The 22973-nt window shown below is 41.0% G+C and overlaps 1 protein-coding gene across 2 annotated transcripts in view; it reads right to left on the bottom strand.

Annotated features, from left to right (window-relative positions):
• LOC125457927 (uncharacterized) overlaps positions 1-22973 on the bottom strand; it is a 38968-nt gene that overhangs the window by 14021 nt on the left and 1974 nt on the right. The window contains exons 2-5 of one of the 2 annotated variants that reach the window (XM_059649098.1): positions 22175-22244; positions 20603-21007; positions 6996-7154; positions 6164-6254 (exon numbers count right to left, since the gene is read on the bottom strand). In XM_059649098.1, the coding sequence (XP_059505081.1) occupies positions 6164-6254; positions 6996-7154; positions 20603-21007; positions 22175-22187 (668 nt within the window). In that variant the 5' untranslated portion in view covers positions 22188-22244. The remainder of the gene's footprint in view (positions 1-6163; positions 6255-6995; positions 7155-20602; positions 21008-22174; positions 22245-22973) is intronic. The other variant, XM_048542762.2, reaches the window with a different exon arrangement.

The following is a 22973-nucleotide window of genomic DNA, read 5'->3' as shown; positions in this document are numbered from 1 at the left end:
GGTTACATTACCTTAAAACTGGTTAGCTACATTTACAGTTGGTAAGACCTTTTTTTCATTTGTTCATGGTATTGGCACATAGCTGGCATGACCAGTATTTATTGCCCATTCCTAATTGCCCTGGAGAAAGCAGTGGTAAGCTGCCTTCTTGAACCTTGTGGTGAAGGGACATCACAGTGTTGTTAGGAAGAGAGTTCCATAATTTTGATCCAGCAATAGTGAAGGAATGGGAATACATGATAAGTCAGGATGGTGTGTGGCTAGGAAAGAAACTTGCAGTTGTTCCCATGTGTATGCTACCCTTGCATTTCTATGTGGTAGGAGTTGTGGGTTTGGAAGGTGCTGTCAAAGAATCTTGGTGTTTTGTCGGGCATCTGATAGGTGGTACACACTGTTGCATATGTGCCAATGCTGAAGATAGTGAATTGGCTCAGAATCAAGTGGACTGTTTTACCCTGGATGGTGTCAAGCTTGGGTGTTGCTGGAGTTGCACTCAGTTGCATAAGTGGAGAGCTTTCCATCATACTTCTGACTTGTGTCTTGTAGATGGTGCACATGTTTTGGGTAGTCAGGAAATGAGTTACTCGCCACAGAATTCCAAGCTTGTTGCTTGACAGTCTTCCCAGTTCCTTTCCTTGGACAGCTGAGTCAGTTTTACAACTCCTTTCCTTGTCTGCTAGGATGAACGTTTTCATTTCTGATAGCCTAAACCTTGTTTCCATTCAAACAGGTGGAACACTTTCAGTATATACATTCAACCAGTTCATAGCACAGGTGTCTAACCAAGCACTTAACTGGAAGTTACAAATCTTCTTGGAAATTACATATTTAAGTCGCTGTTCCAAATTACTTTCTGATTTTAGTTTAAAAGAGCAACCCATAGAAGCTGGAGATGCCAGTGAATGGGGGACAAGGAGATTCTGTAGCTATTTTTGGTGCCCTATTAATTAGTTTCTGTTGGGGCAGACAGGATTAAAATGACCCTGGAACATTTCTTGTCTGTGTTGCTCAATTTGACAAACTCACAGTTAACAAAACATGAACTTTCAATTGTAAACTAATTTAATAAAGAAAATGAAAGTACCAGAAAGTAAATCTGAAGTGATTTTTCAGCTACTTAAAAATAAAAGATGAAAGAATGATATAATTCAGGGCAACCCTTTATTTTCAGATTCTTAAAAATCTTTCCATTTCTTTTTGAGTTGGGATATTAATCAACTTACTAACAAACATTGACCTTTTTTGATTTTGTCTATTATCCTCACAGTCGGACAGAATGCTTTCTTGTGGGTCAGAATAAAAAGCATGCAAGAAGAATATATATCCTGTGTGAGTACATAATGCTACAGGATGTGGAAACATCCCTACACAGAGTCACATGTTCTCCCGCAGAGCTTGGGAGACTGTGATTGAGCCACTTCCTTGCACTCTCCATCAATTCTCTTCGGCTTGTGAAGTTCAGACTTTTATTTTGTGCCATTGGAGGATTTCCAAGACTGAGCTGGGGTGATTAGAATAGAAATGAATTGGTCCTTTATGCGAAATGCATTAAGTGCTGAAATCTATCCTGTAGCATTAGAATAAGCTTTTAGATCTTGAAGGCTCTACAAGTGTTGATGCTAGAAAGTGGAAATTACACTAAGCTTATAGATCTGCGCTCCTTGTGTAAATTTTACACTGGGGCGAGAGGTATGTGAAAAGTTTGGCTGTGCATTCTTACGAAGTTTCATTCAAGGTTAAACAGAAAATTCATGTGGAGTACCAGCCCATATCCTAATATGCATTCCCAACTGAAATGGTAAATACCTAAATCAGAAAATCCTATATTTACAATTCTTCTGTTAAGCGGAATGTCAAATGCCACAGTGTAGTGTAATTTGTGCACTGTTGAGGCTGAGGCACTCCAACAGAAGTGCAAAATCAAAGGGCGCTAAAATTCAGTTATAGTGTTATGTCATATCCTCCCTCCTGCAAAAGCCACATGTACCATATTTTCAAAACTGAAGTCAAAATGCCCAAGGTTATTTTCTAGTCTGTGTTGTGAGTACCAAAAACTCACATCAGTAAAATTTATTTTTCAAAAGCTTTTTTTTTTGGAAATGTAGTCAAAGTCACAGGAAAAACAGCAGTTAATTACGCACATAGCAAAATCCCAGAAACAGCAATAAGAGAAGTGGCTGAAGCTGATTCAGTGATGTTGTTTGACGGATTATAATTGGCCAGGGCACTGGACGAATTATATTTTTAATCTGCTTTCAATGTAATTTCTCAAGGAACAGAATTTCACAGTTTGATCTTGTTTTTGAGTGTAAATGTTAAAACTAATTTGCAAAGTTCTACTTCTAAGATGGGATCTTTTTCTCTACCAGTGATTAGGCTGAGCTACAAAATTTTGTAACCCTGATATTTCAAACTGTGCCCACTAATGACATAGGTGCTGGACAGCTCGTGATGGGAGATAAGGAAATAGCTGAAGAACTTAATAAGTACTTTGCGTCAGTCTTCACAGTGGAAGACATGAGTCGTATCCCAACAATTAGGGAGAGTCAGGGGGCAGAGTCGAGTATCATAGGCATTATAAAAGAGAAAGTGCTAGAAAAGCTAAAAGGTCTAAAAATTGATAAATCTCCTGGCCCCGATGGGCTACATCCTCGAGTTCTGAAGGAGGTGGCTGAGGAAATAGAAGAGGCTTTGGTTGTGATCTTTCAAAAGTCACTGGAGTCAGGACAAGTCCCAGATGATTGGAAAGTTGCCGTTGGAACCCCCTTGTTGAAGAAAGGATCAAGATAAAAGATGGAAAATTATAGGCCAATTAGCCTAACCTCGGTAGTTGGTAAAATTCTAGAAACCATTGTCAAGGATGAGATTTCTAAATTCCTGGAAGTGCAGCGTCAGATTAGAACAAGTCACCATGGATTTAGTAAGGGGAGGTCGTGCCTGTAAAACCTGTTAGAATTCTTTGAAGAGGTAACAAGTATGTTAGACCAGGGAAACCCAGTAGATGTTATCTATCTAGACTTCCAAAGGCCTTTGATAAGATGCCTCACTGGAGGCTGCTGAGCAAAGTGAGGGCCCGGGGTGTTCGAGGTGAGCTACTGGCTTGGATTGGGGATTGGCTGTCTGACAGAAAGCAGAGAGTTGGGATAAATGGCTCTTTTTCGGAATGGCAACCAGTGACAAGTGGTGTCCCGCAGGGTTCAGTGTTGGGGCCGCAGCTGTTCACATTATACATTAATGATCTGGATGAAGGGACTGGGGACATTCTGGCGATGTTTGCCAATGATACGAAGATAGGTGGACTGGCAGATAGTACTGAGGAGGTGGGGAAGCTGCAGAAAGATTTAGACAGTTTAGGAGAGTGGTCCAGGAAATGGCTGATGAAATTCAATGTGAGCAAATGTGAGGTCTTGCACCTTGGAAAAAAGAATACAGGCATGGACTATTTTCTAAACAGGGAGAAAATTCATAAAGCAGAAGTACAAAGGGATCTGGGAGTGTTGGTCCAGGATTCTCTGAAGGTTAACTTGCAGGTAGAGTCCGTGATTAGGAAGGCGAATGTAATGTTGTCATTTATCTCAAGAGGGTTGGAATATAAAAGCAGTGATGAGCTTCTGAGACTTTATAAAGGTCCAGTTAGGCCCCATTTAGAATATTGTGTCCAATTTTGGGCCCCACCCCTCAGGAAAGACATACTGGCGCTTGAGCATGTCCAGCGGAGATTCACATGGATGATCCCTGGAATAGTAGGTTTAACGTACGTGAACGGCTGAGGATCCTGAGATTGTATTCATTAGAGTTTAGAAGGTTGAGGGGAGATCTAATAGAAACTTGCAAGATAATGTATGGCTTGGAAAAGGTGAATGCTAGGAAGTTGTTTCCATTCGGCGGGGAGACTAGGACCCGTGGGTACAGCCTTAGAATTAGAGGGGGTAAATTTAAAACAGAAATGAGGAGACATTTCTTCAGCCAGAGACTGGTGGGCCTGTGGAATTCATTGCCATGGAACACAGCGGAGGCCGGGATGTTAAATGTCTTCAAGGCAGAGATTGATAAATTCTTGATCTCACAAGGAATTAAGGGCTACAGGGAGAGTGCAGGGAAGTGGAGTTGAAATGCCCATCAGCCATGACTAAATGGTGGAGTGGACTTGATGGGCCGAATGGCCTTACTTCCACTGCTATGTTTTATGGTCCTATGGCCTTAAGTCCAGAGCATCTGCCTTATAAAATTGCCCCTCAGCAATTAGAGCCTGGATACACCATTCTTTAACTGGTGGCTGTACTACCTGGAAAGATGAAACATCAGCAGGAATTGTGTCGTGGCATGGATTAAAAATTCTGACATGAATGCCTGACCACATTGTAACCTAGTAGATAACACCTTCCAACAGCAGTCATATTCAGTCTTAGCCTTTCTTCATCAGCTAAATAATAGACATCTGCAAAATAGAACGAGCTGTGCAGGATTGTTCATGATGTCAATGAAAATTCTAAAGAAAAACAAAAATACCGCAAGCATTCACTCAACAGCTCTGGCAGCATCTGCGCGGAAAGAAAACAATGCCATTCAGCATAACCAACACAAGAAGAAATGGTGGTAAAGAATGCTTGCCTTCTTTGCTCAGATCCCACTGAGTGTAGGAGTTGGGACATCATGTTGTGGTTGTACAGGACGTGGGTGAGGCCACTTTTGACATACTGTGTATAGTTCTGGTTGTCCTGATATAGGAAGGATATAATTAAATTGAAAAGGATGCAGTGAAGATTTACAAAGACATCACTGGGACTGGAGAGTTTAAGTTGTAGGAATGGACACTGGCAGGCTTGGACATTTTAATTTGGAGTGTAGGAGGTTGAGGGATGACCTTTTAGAATAGAATAGAATAGCCTTTATTGTCACTCAAGCGAGTGCAGCGAAAAGCTTGTAATGTTGCTGTTTTGGCGCCATCTTAGGTACAGGGTACCTTGGTACAGATACGTTAAGTATTCGTTACACAATTGAAAGAGTTTTTTAAAAACTTTAGCATAAGAATACAAAGTTTTAAAAAGTACTCAAATTACTCAAAGCCCAGAATAAGAATAAAAAGTATCTTTAAAAAGTACTCAAATTATAGTTCTTTTCGTTGACCTTATAAAGGTTTATAAAATCATGACAGGCATAGGTAAGGCGAATATCCAAATGCCTTTACCCTAGGGTAAGTGTGTTCAAAACTAACTTTGAGGCGAGAGGAGAAAGATTTGAAAGGCACCTGAAGTGCAACGTTTTGATGCAGTGGGTGGTGAGTGTATAGAACGAGTTGCCAGATGGATACAGGTACGGTTACAATATGTAAAAGACATTTGGACAGGTACATGTAAAGGAAAGATTTAGAGGAATATGGGCCAAAAGCAGGTAAATGGAACTACTTCAGTTTGTGAAACTTGGTTGGCATGGACAAGTTGGACCGAAGGGTCTGTTTCCATGCTGTACGATTCAGTGGCTGTATGCCTCTCATAAATGGCCAAAGACCAGAAACATTAAAGATAATGGGAACTGCAGATGCTGGAGAATCCAAGATAATAAAATGTGAGGCTGGATGAACACAGCAGGCCTCTGATGAAGGGTCTAGGCCCGAAACGTCAGCTTTTGTGCTCCTGAGATGCTGCTTGGCCTGCTGTGTTCATCCAGCCTCACATTTTATTAACCAGAAACATTAACTCTGTTTCTCTCCCCACTGATGCAGTCTCACCACATACATCAAATCTGCAAAGAATTGCCATCACTTTCTGTTTTTGGTTCATTTAGTAGATAACAATCTATAGTACATAATTAAGACCTGTCTTAATTGCCTTCATTTTCTACAATTTACACTCTTTTTAATTGTGCATAGATACATTATTTATAAATTTAGGCTCTCAACCATAGAGCCAACATTTTTGTTTTAAGGCATGGCTACATCAAACGGTAAGCTTAAATTTCCTATTATGTTTGTTGGTACTGAGGTTCAACAACAATAATAAGAGCTAGATGACATCACCTTTGAGATGTTGGACAATTGTTAACACAGACACAAACAAACTACTGACACATGTTCGATATTTGTTCCCGTTTCAAACTAACAATTTATGCAAAATTGTAATGGTGCTTTTTCAGTAACATTTGCCATTACAGTTTTGACACTTACTTATGATAAAGGACATTCAATGGCAGTATAATTAGTCCCAGCATCAACATTATCGCACCTAGAACCAGCATTGTAACCCTCCAAGAAGTACCTGAAGGTACAGAGATAGATTATGTTAGTAATATCTACATAATTTTAGGAACACTTGATTTACAGAATTGCATAGAGAAAGAAAATCTCTGTAGAGAGTTTACAACCAATAAGTGCCAAACTGAACCAATTTGAAGGAAAGGAGTCTTATTCAGGTCAAGTATTGTTGTGTTAATACTCATTTATAGGTAGGAAAATAAGGAACCAGACCAGAGACCAAACTACTGAAGTCCTCATGATGGACATACACTCACAGTGCAGCGTAGGTTAATAGGAAGCAAGTGTTAAACAGTGAGTATATTCTGATGGCTTTGGTACAAGGGTTGGGGCACAAGTTTTAATTGTCAGGAGTTCTATAGTTCATTTCCAATAGGCATGCCACCACAAAAATTTAACTCCAGAGAGGAGCAGCTACAATGTTACTACAAAATTTGACGCTGAAACTAGGAATCAAAGCAAAATACTGCAAATGCTGGAGATCTGAAATAAAAACAGCAAGTGCGAGCGAAACCCAGCAGGTCTGACAGCAACTATGGAGCGAGAAACAGTTAACGCTTTGAGTTCAATATGACTCCTTTTGGAACTTCTCCAGCCTTCACAGAACTTTGCTTTTATTTTCATTAAAGCCTATACTTCTGTGGATCCAGGTCCCAACAGGTTTTTGACTGATTCCAGTCAATCTAAATATTAATTACATTTCTTGAAAGTACATATTCTCTGAAAGAAAATCATTCTCTCTTACCATCACTCAATTTGAATCTCACAGTTTTATCATTTTCTTTCATTTGTGTGATATTTTCAAAAGTAGGGTAGGAAGCATCAGACACATTATTAACCATAGGAATGGCCGTTGATTTTTCAATATTTTCTGTCTGAGTTTCTGAAACCTCGATATGATGACCTGAAATGAAAATAGTAAATATCAGATAGCATTCCAATTCATTTAAATAAATAGAAAATTGGGGGGGGGGGGTTTGACAGACCAAGAGGCGAGGGGTTGCAGAATCACTTAAGGGGAGCCCCCCTCCAGTGCAACTAGGAATGTCCCCCACCCACTTCCTGCTGCCTAGGGAAACCTGCAGGCTTATGTGCTTGATATAAGGCTCATTCTGGATAAATCTGGGGGCAAGTGGCCCTTAATTAGGCTGTAAAATTGTACTCAGGACAGGGCTGTTCAGAAGGTCATCACCTCAAATTAACATGCCTCTCCAATTCCAAACTCACTAATAGAGGAATACAACATCCAGCCTTTATTATCAGAAGGAATGACAGGATGGGGGTCACATTAGAAAAATCAAGCAAAGACATAAAGGAATAAACTAGAAATAGGAAGATAATTGGAAAATTAATCAAACTTGGACGATAAAATTCCTGATCTGCTTGAATTGAATCAAAGGGTATTAAAAGTTACAAAGGTACGATGACTGAAACACAAAAATTCATGAGAAAAGGGAATAGTACCAGAAGACTAGTGGATAACCACTATTTTTCCTTTGTTTAAAAAGGAGGATTTAACAAGATACTTATTAAACAAGTAAGATTCTGAGGGAACTCAAAGAGACATATGCTGAAAGGATGACTGTCCTTGCAGAAGACACATGAAATAGGAACTCAGTTCAAAAATAAAGGGTTTCCCACTTAAGATGAAAATGAGGAGAAATGTTTTTCTCAGCGGTTCATGAGTCTGTGGAATTCTATTTGCAAACAGGCAGTGGAGGGCAGAATAATGAATATTTTTAAGGCAGAGGTAGATAGACTCTAAACTGCAAAGGAGAAAATGGGTTGAGGCCCTAATCAGGTCTGGGAATGATTATATGCGATGGCAGTTTGTGGAGACAAATGACCCACTCCCTCTCCTAACTCTTATGTTCATGTGTTGATACATTTGTAGCAAATCCTGTGAAGTATAAAGCAATTAGTGAATGTTATCTTTACTCAAAATGTAATTAAATAAAAAATAATTCATGGGGTCATCACTGGCTATGCCAGCATTTATTGCCTATTCCTCATTATCGCAATGAGCTGCCTTCTTGAACTGCTCCTGTCCATCAGATGTAGATAGATGCCAAATAATGTTAGGGAGAGAGTTTCAGGACTTTGAACTAGTGATGCTGAAGGAATAGTGATATATTTCCATGGCATGAATGCTGATTAGCTTGGGGGGGAACTCGTGGGTAGATGGTGTTCCCTCGTTTCTGCTGCTGTTGTCCTTTTAAATAACAGTAGTTGTGGTTTTGGAAGTTGCTGTTTAAAGGAGTCTTGATGAATTTCTGCAATGCATCAATAAACTGAGCTTATACCAAAAGACAGTGCAGCATTCAAAAGGAAAAAGTTTGGTTACAATAATTAAATATTTGAAGTAACAGAAAGAATAAACAAGGCTAATGTAGTAACTATAAGACAACATGTAAAATCCAGGGTCAAATGAATGAACAGGAAGCTTGTTAGAAGACAGAATGCTGAAGTTAGGTAAAAGCAAAGTGCAGAACAATGTGGGTTGTGGTGAGAATTGTGGCAAAATTGCATAAGACTCCAGCCATGCTTATTTGATGTTGGGAACAATTCAGCGTATGTTTTAACTATATTCTGGGTGTCAAGGTGAGATTCTCACGAGGTAGCAATGAGTGCCTATTAAGGGGGATTATTGTTTGTTAACAAATTTATTAAATGCATTTCTCGCTTCATATTGTCCCTGAGATTTGCATACTTTAGCTCACTGCATGCTCCAAGGACCTCCAATGTCGTACTCCAGGCATAAACATGGACACTAGCCACTTGTGGTTTCCAGGGTGCAGAAGAATGACCAGTGCTGTTGAAAGAAGGTTCACAATGTTCTCCATTTTGCCAGGGTAAGTGCTACATTCTTCTGTCAGGTACTTCACACTCATTCTATCTCTGATACTGTACCCACCTCCCATTAAGTCACACGTTCTGCCCCTCTCACCATTGCCTAAGCACCTTCTCTCACTGACTCTTACTCTGACTAATTTCCTAAACCAGTAACTCACTACAGCATCATGGCCTCCTGCACATCATGGGCCTCCTGCACTGCCACAATGATGCCACGCGAAGGTTGCAGGAACAGCAACTCATATTCCGCCTGGGAACCCTGCAGCCATATGGTATCAATGTGGACTTCACCAGTTTCAAAATCTCCCCTTCCCCTACTGCATCCCTAAACCAGCCCAGTTCATCCCCTCCCCCCACTGCACCACACAACCAGCCCAGCTCTTCCCCCCCACCCACTGCATCCCAAAACCAGTCCAACCTGTCTCTGCCTCCCTAACCGGTTCTTCCTCTCACCCATCCCTTCCTCCCACCCCAAGCCGCACCCCCAGCTACCTACTAACCTCATCCCACCTCCTTGACCTGTCCGTCTTCCCTGGACTGACCTATCCCCTCCCTACCTCCCCACCTACACTCTCTCCACCTATCTTCTTTACTCTCCATCTTCGGTCCGCCTCCCCCTCTCTCCCTATTTATTCCAGTTCCCTCCCCCCATCCCCCTCTCTGATGAAGGGTCTAGGCCCGAAACGTCAGCTTTTGTGCTCCTGAGATGCTGCTTGGCCTGCTGTGTTCATCCAGCCTCACATTTTATTATCTTGGAATCTCCAGCATCTGCAGTTCCCATTATCTCTGAACTCACTACAGCGTCTGCATCGTCTCTTCACTCCCTTGGAAAAAAACTCACCACCTTTCCAGCATTATCAGCCATGCCACCTACTGTAATCTCTCTCATTCAGGAAAAGACAGTCCATAACAGGGTAGAGGGAGGCTGTAAGAGTTAATTGGATACCAAAATTTGGCTCCTCACTTCCTACGGGGTCAGAATCCTTGCCCTTGCAGGAGAAGACCAGAACCACTCCAGTGAGGATGCCCAGATATCCATGTCCTGCCAACTAAGCAAGTACCAGTTCTGACGAAGGGTCACGGGACCCACAAGGTTAACTCTGATTCTTTCTTCACAGATGCTGCCAGACTTGCTGAGCTTTTCCAGCAACTTTGTTATTGTTTCAGATTTACAGCATCCACAGTTCTTTCAGTTTTTACCTCTCTTCATCCCACTGTATCTCTCACATTAACTCCTCTGATCAGTTCCACTGATTGCATACCATTTCTAACCATTGACTTTAACACCTTTTCACTTTTTATTTTGCAGGTACAGCCAGCACCTCCATGACCTCAGTGGAGAAATATTAGATTCATTGAGGCCACGTCCTAGATCAGTGAGTATGAAAGTACAAAGGAAACACCGAGTGTCTCTGGTGGAAACATTAGCTTTCAAAAATATAGAAGCACAATCTAGGGAGCATCTCACTGCAACAGCTCTGTGGCTGGCCGAGGAAGAAACTCTCCAGGCCAGTGGCACTTGGAGAACTGCCAGAAAGCAGGCACCTACTCAGCCCCAGGCAAAAGAGGACGCTGAGGTGGCAGCGATCAGTCACATGTTGGCTGGCCAACAGAAGACAGCGAGTGGTAGTATAAGGAAAATATTCTGCCTAGAAGTCAGTAGTGAGTGGTGTTCCACAGGGCTCTGTCCTTGGGCCTCTACTGTTTGTAATTTTTATTAATGACTTGGATGAGGGGATTGAAGGATGGGTCAGCAAGATCACTTAAAATGGCCACCCAAGTGGACAGGGTTGTTAAGAAAGCATATGGTGTTTTGGCTTTCATTAACAAGGGGATTGAGTTTAAGAGTCGTGAGATTTTGTTGCAGCTCTATAAAACTTTGGTTAGACCGCACTTGGAATACTGCGTCCAGTTCTGGTCGCCCTATTATAGGAAAGATGTGGATGCTTTGGAGAGGGTTCAGAGGAGGTTTACAAGGATGCTGCCCGGACTGGAGGGCTTATCTTATGAAGAGAGGTTGACTGAGCTCGGACTTTTTTCATTGGAGAAAAGGAGGAGGAGAGGGGACCTAATTGAGGTATACAAGATAATGAGAGGCATAGATAGAGTTGATAGCGAGAGACAATTTCCCAGGGCAGAAATGGCTAACACGAGGGGTCATAGTTTTCACCTGGTTGGAGGAAAGTATAGAGGGGATGTCAGAGGCGGGTTCTTTACACAGAGAGTTGAGAGAGTATGGAATACGTTGCCAGCAGCAGTTGTGGAAGCAAGGTCATTGAGGACATTTAAGAGACTGCTGGACATGCATATGGTCACAGAAATTTGAGGGTGCATACATGAGGATCAATGGTTGGCACAACATCGTGGGCTGAAGGGCCTGTTCTGTGCTGTACTGTTCTATGTTCCATGTACACAGGGAGGAAAAGGAGCAAGACAATTAAGTGTGTTGCAAGTACCCTCATTTCCCAGAAGCTGCAGCAGTGCGATTGTCTGCACAAGAGGAGGAAGAAAACTTAATGAGCACACTTCCACAGCATGAGTAACAATGGCTTGTAATTTTTTATATAAATGCTTGCGCTTTAATGAAACATCTGGTTGTTAGTCTCTCTGTGTAGGACCAAATGATATTATTACATCATCAGGTATCACTCATGGTCACAGAAGAAGTGCTACGGACAAAGATCTGTGCTGACAGCCTGCTGTATTATAGGAAAGCAAGATGAGCAGTGCGTATACATGGCATCCTGGCACCTTTAGCCCTTCTCAAGTAATATCCCCATTGCTTCATAGCCTCTGAGCGCAAAGTGTTGCTGTCAATGAATTGTCCAGCAGTCTCAGTGACGTCGAGTCCAACACATGGAGGATGGAAAGCAATACTTTAGGATGGCCAGGCAATAAGGATGATCCAGGTCTGCATAATGTGCAGTGAATGAGCCTGTGAGCAATGTTACAGAGATAGTAGAAGGGTCTAGACCTGAAACGTCAGCTTTCCTACTCATCTGATGCTGCTTGGCCTGCTGTGTTCATCCAGCTCTACACCTTGTTATATCTGTGAGCAATGCTATTTCCTTTTAAATCTCTATCATGGAGCTAGCCACCTCCCTCACAGTTCAAGTTACTTACCCCATCCACTCCAAGTGTGGGTGTAACCACTTTCTTCCCCTTTGCCCACTTTTGATTCACAGCACGATGGAAAGTGACAGTGAGTATTTCTATGTCAGTGGCTTCCAGCCTCCATCTTAACATGTCAATAAGCCCTGAACATCCCCTTCCTAGTAGCCCATCCTTTAAATTTGATATACATTGCACCTCCCCAGGTCCCTACCCAACCCAACACCAGCACTTGCCTATCTTTCCCACCTAGCCCCTGGATGATCCCTGGAATGGTAGGTTTAACGTATGATGAATGGTTAAGGATCCTGGGATTGTACTCGTTAGAGTTTAGAAGGTTGAGGGGAGATCTAATAGAAGCTTAGAAGATAATGTATGGTTTAGAAGGGGTGGACGCTAGGAAGTTGTTTCCATTAGGTGGGGTGACTAGGACCCATGGGCACAGCCTTAAAATTAGAGGGGGTAAGTTTAAAACTGAAATGAGACGACATTTCTTCAGACAGAGAGTGGTGGGCTTGTGGAATTCATTGACACGGAGTGCAGTGGAGGCCGGGACATTGGATGCCTTCAAGGCAGAGATCAACAAATTCTTGATCTCAGAAGGAATAAAGGGCTACGGGGAGAGTGCAGGGAAGTGGAGTTGAAATGCCCATCAGACATGATTTAAATGGCAGAGTGGACTTGATGGGCCGAATGGCCTTACTTCCACTCCTATGTCTTATGGTCTTATGGCATTTGAGGTGAACATGCAAGGTGTGGTCATGCATAGTGCCCTCCTGCACCCAAAGTTCTCTCAACTGTCGATGACCACAACCCGCACTCCTATAATGTAGCTGCAGCCTTTCAATTCTAGTTACTGGTGTGCTTTCCATTGCAAGTCTGCACTTCCACAATGGACTACCAATGTACAGGAGAGGCAGCATGGTCATGGGATTGGCAGGGTGGCAGATACTGAATGTTAACATCCCATGGGCAAAATGTGTGAGTACCTGCTGTGTATGCATCATGCACTTTGGTCATAGGCAACATGGAGGTCAGTGGTAACAAGTGAGGAGCTGATTCTGCCAGGTTCCCGTGTTGAGTTTTTCCAACATCTAGCTTTGACAAAATCCACATTAAACTGGGTGATTGCGCCATTTACAAGGAATAATCTCCCTTAATTGGCAAACTGCAAGAAACTCACCACACCCCTTGAACAAAGCATAAATGATAAAGTGAGTCTTTTCCCCAAATGTCAAGATGGGCCTCGCCAAGCTTCTCATTCATCTCTGCCACACACTTCACTGTAGCCCATGTCCCTCAGACCCTGACAAAAATCCACCTAATGTACCTAGACCTGGAAAAATAACAAACACACAGCTTGAATTAAGGCACAATGAAAGGGTTAAATAGAAGATTTACACTGCAGCTGATCCAAACTAAACTCTAAATTGGCTAATGGTGACAGGGATCAAACTGTAGAAAAGTGCTACAAGAGCAAAATGCTATTGATGCTGGAAATTTGAAGTAAAATCAGAAAATTCTGCAGCAGATCAGGAAGCATCTGTGGAGAGAAAGATAGTCATCATTTCAGGTCAACGTGTCCCTTCATCAGAAAATATATATTCATTTTTGACACTGACATCATTTACCTGGAAGAATATAAAAGTCAATCAAAGCATAATCCCTAATGCCCCTATCCTTTCGCTGAAATCCCAACCCCAATTAAGTAAATTGCAACAAACTAACATGCAATGAATGTAAGAATCTGCTGTAGCTTGTCTACCGATCAACGTAAAGTCAGACAGGAATTTACAATTACGGTTGGCCTCTTTTTCTGTCTCTCCCATGAAATTGGGAAGTGATAGTCAATGCACAGGCAATAAATCAGTAAATAATCAAGTCAAAAGAAGCACATGGGTCTGGCAGCTTTTTCTCATGGTCTGTATTCTCAATTGACTGCGTAGCTGGTTCGCAGAGTGACACCAACAGTGTGGGTTCAAGTCCTGACTGGCTGAGGTCACCATGGGAAACCTCATCCCTCACCTGAGGTGTGGTGACGCTCAGGTTGAATGCACTACCAGTTACCTCTCTCTAATGAGGGAGCAGCTTATGGGACTATGGTGAGTCATTTCACTTTATTTAACATTGACAAATTATTATGGAGGCAGTGGCATTGTGGTAATGCCACTGAAATGGTAATCTAGAATCCCTGGCTAATGCTTCGAGGAACAAAAACACCCAAAAAGATCTTTCTGAGGAAAGGTCACCAGACCTGAAACACTAACTCTGATTTTTGGTCATAGTTGCTGCCAGATCTGCTGAGCTTTTCCAGCAAATTCTGTTATTGTTCCTGATTTACAGCCTCTACAGTTCTTTCCGCTTTTAATGTTTTGACAACATGCGGTTGAATCCTGCCACGGCAGATGATGAAATTTGAGTCAAGATAAAAAAAGATCTGGGTTAAACAGCTAGTCAAATGGTGACCATGTGAACATGATAACCAATGTGCCATCTTTACCTGGTCTGACCTGGATATGACTTCAGATCCACAGCAATATGGGTGACTCTTAACTGCCCTCTGGGCAATTCAAGTTAACAACAAATGCTGCCTAGTCAAAGAGACCGTCAGCAAGTACAAATAATCCATGAAAACATCCTAAGTGTCATTTTTTTTGTCTACTTGGACCTCACCATCTTCCAATCCAAAGACGCTTCTAAAATAAATACAACAGAAGTTAGAGAAAGACACGGAGCACTTTCCCCCATATTTTAAAGATTGGATTTTCTTTCCCTGTTCCTCCCGAGATGTCCCAGAACCTTGAACTCATTGTATACTTTTGGCAACAGCTTTACTAAGTTGTCCAATTTCACACCATCCAAGTTCTTGGCATGAAATGTATTTTTCAGTGGTAATCCATAAACAGTTATTTGTTGCAAATGGTTGGTTGCAGGCTGAAGTATCCTGGAAACAGAATGTGAAATAAAATGGAATTGTCTCAGGAGGGGGGTTAGTTAATTTAAAAGACTGGGAAAAAGTCCTGTTACATTCAGAACAAACCCAATTTAATGAGTACGACAATTTCAATGTTCAATCTATTTTCACTTAATGCCAATCTGCATTTAAAACAGTGAAAATTAGAATAATAGTATTTAAGTAGTGTAGCTAACAAGAGGAAATGAAAGCTGGTAATAGTCATTTACTTGTAATAGCTTAAACTGTATGTTATATACTTTAAATATTAGCTTTCTTTGGCATAACACTGCTGTAACTTCCAATCATTTTCATTTTGACACCTACAATTTAATCTGTGGTTCACTGTTTCCAAGTACAAGTTACTTCTAAAATGCCTTTTCATTCAGAAATAGCTGGTGCAGCCATCTTAGGGTTAATAGAATTTCGCTTTTAATCAGCAGAGAATATTCACTGAAGGAATGCTTCAACATAATGTTCTATTCTGTTGTTGCTATGGAGAAAGCACAAAGAGTGAGTCTAATAAAGCAATAGAGGTTTTAGTCACCACGAAGCAAAAATCAAGTGTGAGGTTATCCACAGCACACTTGCTTTTCATCAAGATTATACTGCACCAGTAACAAACCCAAACTATGGAACAATCTCACCATGCACAGAAAAGGAAAAATTTAGTCAATGATGCCATGAGAAATTTACCTCTGACTTCGCTAGGAATATGCTATCTATCAAAAATAGGTCAAATCTTGCTCCTAAAATAATGGTGAGCCAAACATCACTCACCCTTTTCTTTTAGTAACTAGAAATTAGGAATTTAAATAAAAAGAGGCCATTCAGCCCACCATGTCTGCACCAGGCTACAAACAGCAATCCACCCTAATCCCACCTTCTTGCTCTTGGCCAACAGCCTTTAGGTTATGGCACTTCAAGTACAGATCCAACCTTGCAAATGTTGTGAGGGTTTCTGCATCTGATACCCTTTAAAGCAGTAAATTTTAGATCCTTTTCACCCTCTACCTGTAAAGAATTTCCCTTAAATCTCCCCTAAGTCTCTCACTCTAAATCTATGTCATGGATCCCTCAGCCAAGAACAAGTCCCGAGTGTAATTCAAATTAACAGTCAGACACGCATCCCATTTTGACTTCTAGACCTTGCTTCACTCTTTCTAAACCCCTCAGAATTCTAGCCATTTTAACTAGATCCCCTTTCAAATTCCTTTTCCCAGTATCACAAAATTATTATGATACAGAAGGAAGCCAATCAGGGCATAATGTCTGCACTGCTCTCCAAGTAAACATTAAGACTTTGTCCTGCCTTTTCCCCATTACCATTCATATTGTTCCCATGCAAATAATCATTTAATCCTCTCTTGAAAACACCAGACTGACCAATCTTTTCTCACGGCTACAATTTTCAGTTCAGGCAACATCTTTGTCAACGTTCTCTGTACCCTCTCGGAAGCAATCACATTTTTCCTGCAAAACTGCAAATAGCATTGCAGCACCAGCCTAACTAGGGTTATATCCTGTTCTTGAACAACCTCCCAGCTATTCTATGCTTCAGCTAATAAAAAGAAGTATCCTGTAAGTCAGCATGACAATCTTTTCTACCTGTCCAGCTAGCTTTCGGGATTTGTGAACATTCATTGCCAATATACCTGTAAACTTTCCAATATTCTACCATTTATTTGTGAATTCCTTTGCCTTGTAAACCTTAACAAAATGCAAGATGTGGGCATTATTGGTTAGGTCTGCATTTTATTGCCCATCTGGGAGTGAAAGATCAATTGCTGTGGGTCGGGAATCACATGTAGACCAAAACGGGTAAAGGTGGTACACTTTCTTCCCTAAAGGATATTTTTACAATTGACAGTTATTACATAGACACCAGGAGGTTTTTCCAGATAGTTGCTGAATTCAAATTTCACCATCTGCCATGGTGGGATTCAAAACCACACACCAGACCATTGGTAAGCATAGGGATTGCTCAGACATTTATATTGCCACACCTCACTCAATATTGTCACTTTCTCACTCCATTTGCCACTACTTGGCTCATGTGAACACTCTGTTAATGTCTTTTTCTAGTCTAGAGCTTTCTCAAAATTGCCTCAAAACATCTTTATCGTGCCCGCTATATTCAAGCTCAAACCATTGAAATACACACGTGTAATCAATGCAACAACTTCAGGTGATGGGCAAATGAACAGTAAAACTCAAATATCCAAGAACATCCTATCTGTCTTGCACATCTCTGCTACTAGCTTTGTGGAAACGACTCTTCACTAACTGCCTGACCAGTGACATGCACTGAACAGTCTAAAGTTCCTCCAATAGGCGTGGACTTGTTCAGCCAAATAGCCTGTTTCCACACTGTAGGGATTCTATGAATCTATGATTCTAACAGCTTATTAGGCACAAAATAAACTCACCACAACAAGTCTTTCTGAAGAAGGGTCCCGACCGGAAGCAGCAGCTTTCCTGTTCCTCTGATGCTGCCCGGCCTGCTGTGTTCCTCCAGCTCCACACCTTGTTATGTTAACAATGCATTCAGTGTTACTTACTGCTATTTCACTCTATGGCACTACTAATTGACCATTAATTGCATCCCTTCAAGTTTCAGTTAATAAACCATAAAAAAAAGTAAAACCACACACTTAAATATTTACCTTTCTGTCTTTTCCTCATCTCTTATAATTCAATCTTTCTTTCTCTTTGTTTAGTTCTTGTTATGCATCTGATTTAATGTTGAATTTACTGAACAACAACTTGTGTTTGTATCACTCCTTTAATGCAATGAAGCATTTCAATGCGCTTTACAGGAGTGATATGAAGCATGATACAACTGAGCCACATAAAGAGACACTAAGTCAGATACAAATGTATAGAAGCAGTCCATTTAGCCCTTCTGACTTACCCTGTCATTCAATATGATCATAGCTGACCTGCTTATGTTCTGAATTCCACATTCCCATTGTCCCTGATAACTTTTGATTCCTCTGCATAACAAGAATGGCAATCTCTGCAAGACATTTCGTATCACCAACATGGACACTACCACCACATGTGGGAACATCACCCGCCACACGCATGTCAGATACTCACGTGATTTGGCCAATGTTGCCTTTCTCATACACTGTTGGGATAGGATGCCCCGAGGCATGGTAAATTGGCAAAACCATGCAGGCACTACAACACCAAATAAATGGACACTGTGTAACAATCACCAGACAGGGATGTTCCCTCCCAGTGGGGGAGCACTTCAGCAGTCAAGGACATTCAGCCTCGGATCTTCAGGTAAATGTCCTCCAAGGCAAACTTCGGGGTACACAACAATGCAGAGTCACCAAGCAGAGGCTGATAGCCAAATTTGGTACCCAGGAGGATGGCCTCAACCAGGATCTTGGGCTCATGTCACACAACAGTGACCCCACCACACTATACACTCTCACACACACACTCACACAGATCCTCTCTCATGCACACAACACATTTTCTCTCTCTCTCTCTCTCTCTCTCTCTCACACACACACACACACACACACACACACACACACATTGTATTTGCAGATATATTCTATTTTGCTCAAAAAACACACAGTTTATAGACAGTCAATGTGGCATTTTATAAATTCCTACTTTACAAATAAAACCAGTCTGACCCTAAACCGAAACACAAGCAGATTCAAAACAAGACCTCACACCTAATATTCATTGCCTGACCTAAAATGCCATCTCTCTCACTAACACCTAACGAAGGAGCGAGACTCCGATAGCTTGTGTTTTCAAATAAACCTGTTGGACTATAACCTGGTGTGGTGTAATTTTTGGCCTTGTCCACCCCAGTCCAGCACCAGCACCTCCACATCATAAGAATCTAGTTACCTTCCTTGTAAAAATATTCAATGAACCCTCTCTACCATGTTCTGAGGTGGAGACTTCCAAAATCACATTACCCTCTAACAGCAAAAAAACTCACTTTATCTCTCTGCTAAAAGGGTGTCAAAGGTGTTCCCTAATCTGAAAACAGTTTCACTTAGTAGTGGACTAATCCACAAGAGTTTTTTCATATTATACTTTGTTTGCCAGATCTTGGCCCACTTACTTAACCTATCTACATCCTCTGTAGCATCCTTACAATTTCTTCCCTGAAGTTGCTGACAATATTAAAAAAACACAGCCAAACATTACAAATCAGTCAAACATTACAATCATTCACATAGACTGAGGATACCAAATTTGCCTATTCTCACTTCAATATAGGCAATGCCCAAGTGGTATTATCCCTGGACTGTTAATCCAGAGACACAACTAATATTCTGGGGACCTGGAGTCAAATCCCACCACAGCAGATGGTAGCATTTGAATTCAATAATAATCTGGAATTAAGAGTCAAATGATGACCATGAAACCATTGCCAATTATTGGGAAAAATCTATCTGGTTCACTAATATCCTTTAGGGGAAGAAATCTGCCATCCTTTCCTGGCCTGGCTGACATGTGACTCCAGGCCCACAGCAATGTAGTTGACTCTTAATTGTCCTCTGGGTAATTAGGCAAGAAATGCTGGCCAAGAAGGAGGATACGAGCCAAATGCAGATAAACGGGATGAGTAAAGTTTAGGAAATCTGATCGGTGTGGATGAGTTAAGCCGAAGGGTCTGTTTCTGTGCTGCATGACTCTGACTAACATGAAAAACATTCGGCCTTTCCATATTCTAGCCCAGAGTCCATCTTCTCCTCTAGCCATCTTCAATCCACCTCCCCCTCTCTCCCTATTTATTCCAGTTCCCTCTCCCCCTCCCCCTTTCCTGATGAAGGGTCTAGGCCTGAAACGTCAGCTTTTGTGCTCCTAAGATGCTGCTTGGCCTACTGTGTTCATCCAGCCTCACACTTTGTTATCTCTAGCCCATAGTCGTTTCTTAGCTGATCTTTAGAACCTTTGTCATGAGACCTTCAATTTATAAACATTTTGTTGTTAATAAATATTTCCCACAAATTTTCCAAATGATGTCAAAATTGGTAACAGGACAATTGCTTCACAAAGCGTAAAAGAAACTTTGTTTTTAAATGGTCTGGTTAAAATTCTTTTAATGTGTAAGTCAATAATATTGGTAAGATATTGATTTTAATCTAGAAAACCATAATATCATGATTCTGAAGCAAAATAAGGCAGATGCTGGAAATCTGCAATTAAAAATATAAAATACTGGAAATATTCAGCATGTCTGGAAGCATCTGTGGAGAAAAAATATCATATTGTCTGGGAGTTAAGTTTGGTGTCTTTAGTGTGCTGAAAATCAAATATTCAATTTGCACATACAACAAGAGTGAAGGGATGGTTTTCTACATTATTCCAATGGTTTATCAGAATACTGCTAAAATCTAAACCTCAGTTAATACCACAAAATGGAAGAAAAACCAAAATTTTTGGAGTACCTTCATGTTGCCAAATATGGTTAGCCTCTTTACAGATGATCTGATCTTTTAAAGTGCGCCACTTGCTTAATTTGCCTTTTTCATGCGAGATGTGAACTTTGTTTGTCCCGTGCTTTACGCTGAGATGCAAGCTGAAACCTTCAAGAGTTAAATGACCCCGTTTGTTACATATCCACGCCTGATGTTGACCACTGGCACAAGGTTCCAGTTTCACTGTTCCAAATTCATTAGCTTTGTGAACTGTCAGACACTGCTCAGTTTTAAGGCTAACTATGGAGTTTAGGCGGGAATCCCATCTCCACTGCTGCTGCTCAGAATCTGGATTACATTCAGAGAGAGATATTCTATTCTTCTCATTGTTGGCACGGATACATTTGTCCAGATGGACATTTTTGATGTTGAAGCCTAGAATATTTAATGGCAAAGTTAGATGTAAAACAGCATAAATAACATTACACGTCAAGGAGAAATGTTTAAAAGCATTAAATATTCATGTAGTTAAAATATGCATACACATTTATTCGCTTTCTTTGTAATAGTTCAAAGTATCTACACTCTGAAGGAATGGACTTGATGAAGAATGGCATTTCAAATTTTGTACCTTCCTACATTCTTAAATAGACAAATTACCTTGGGTCTAAAATTGCTTGTTTTGTTGTCATTAAAATAATTATCCCCAGAACAAACTTAGAATTCTACAGGTTTGTAAAAATTTAACTGAATTATTATTCTGCTTAACCAATTAATGTTAACTTACGCACACCAGGACAAGAATGTAAACTCAAAGTTATAGGTGAGGAATATAAATATAATTGTCTTCCTCACTTTTGGAATTCTGCTGAAGCACTGGAAATATTCCTTACTTCATGAGGGATTAGAACAGAATCAAAGTCTAAATGTCTGTTTGAATTCTGAAGAAATTCATAAAGACATCCACAAGTCAAAGTGAATTATGAATTATATGTATATTGAGATATACGGAGACAGATTTGGGCAAGCAAAGGTTGAACCATGGGCACCAACACTAACCAACCTGGAAAGTAATGCATAAACCTCAATGTGAAAGCTTCAGCACAATTGTTTAAAACATCTTGACAAAGCAGGAATACTATGCTGCTGATGGACAATAAAATATTGCAACACATGTAACAGAATGCTAGGGATGAATTCTGCATGTCTAGCAAAATACTTCCTCATAATAAAGGGAAATTGGCTATCTTGATATAATCTGCTCACATATAAGCTTCACAGCATGAATTACCGAGTGAGAAAAGCCCATTCAGTTCATCTTAGTTCATCCAACCAGAAAATCTCTACATTCTTCCAAAACACCATTCACTTTATTCTTAAATAAATCCAAAGATTTCTTCTGTTGACTATCTGACATCCTATTCAATGTTTTGATCATTCTTTTACTCAGCAGAACTGAAGGACATTGACAACCGGCCAACAGAGTTCTAAGCGGAGTGTTAGGAAGACTCTTTGAAATTCATCAAGCTGCATGTTACATTCCCCCGTCTGATACATTTTCAGTGGGGCAGGACATCTAATACAGTGAGGTGGTTAGCTTACCATGTTTCCACATACTGGTATGTTGCCCCTCATAACAGAGTATAGGTACTGAAAATAGGAGGCCAACAACCTAAGTAAATAAATAATTAAGGATCAATTGAGTTTTTTCAAAGCTCAGTTGACCCCAACATTATAATGTCACATCATAACACGGTTAGCCTGACAGTCTGGTGGATATGGAATTCATAATTCTTTATAAAGTGGGTTGGGGACTTCTTTAATTGGAGGGAATTTGACCATCAGGGGCACCCTATTAAGAAGGTGGAAAAAAAACATGCTTCCTTCCCACCCATACATTCTTTCAAACCCTCACCCCTAGCCTCTCTTGACCCTCCTTCCTTATTTTCTAGAAGCTCCTCAGCCCAAAGCTCAGACTTAACCCAGCTCCAGGATTCATTTGGCCTCCTGCATGATCCTATGAGTAATCTCAGCAGCACTCAGTAGGATGTTCGAGCAGTGCCGCTACATTGTAGATGCCAGATTAGATTGTCAACAGGTTCTAAGGGTGGGATTCTTTTTCAGAGAGAGGGGAATGTCCCACTAAGACCTTGTTTTGCCCACCTGCTGTGATTTATAGCTGTGGGGTGGGCTTCTAACTAGCCAGACAGTTGGCCACTAACTTTTCTTCTGTGGGGAGTGGAGCAAGTAGTTTGCCATACAGCCATAATTTTCTGTCCATTGTTACCTGGAAGAAGATCGCACTGTTACTTAGTTCTAATTCCCTTGTCCCCGGTACTGTAGAACAGTATATGAGTTCTACTACATTTTCAACCACTTTCTTCCTCACCTACTACAAAGA

The sequence above is a fragment of the Stegostoma tigrinum genome, chromosome 1, assembly GCF_030684315.1.
Source record: "Stegostoma tigrinum isolate sSteTig4 chromosome 1, sSteTig4.hap1, whole genome shotgun sequence".
Taxonomy (NCBI): domain Eukaryota; kingdom Metazoa; phylum Chordata; class Chondrichthyes; order Orectolobiformes; family Stegostomatidae; genus Stegostoma; species Stegostoma tigrinum.
Note: the sequence above shows the minus strand (reverse complement) of the source record. Positions and strands in the feature narration are given on the sequence as shown.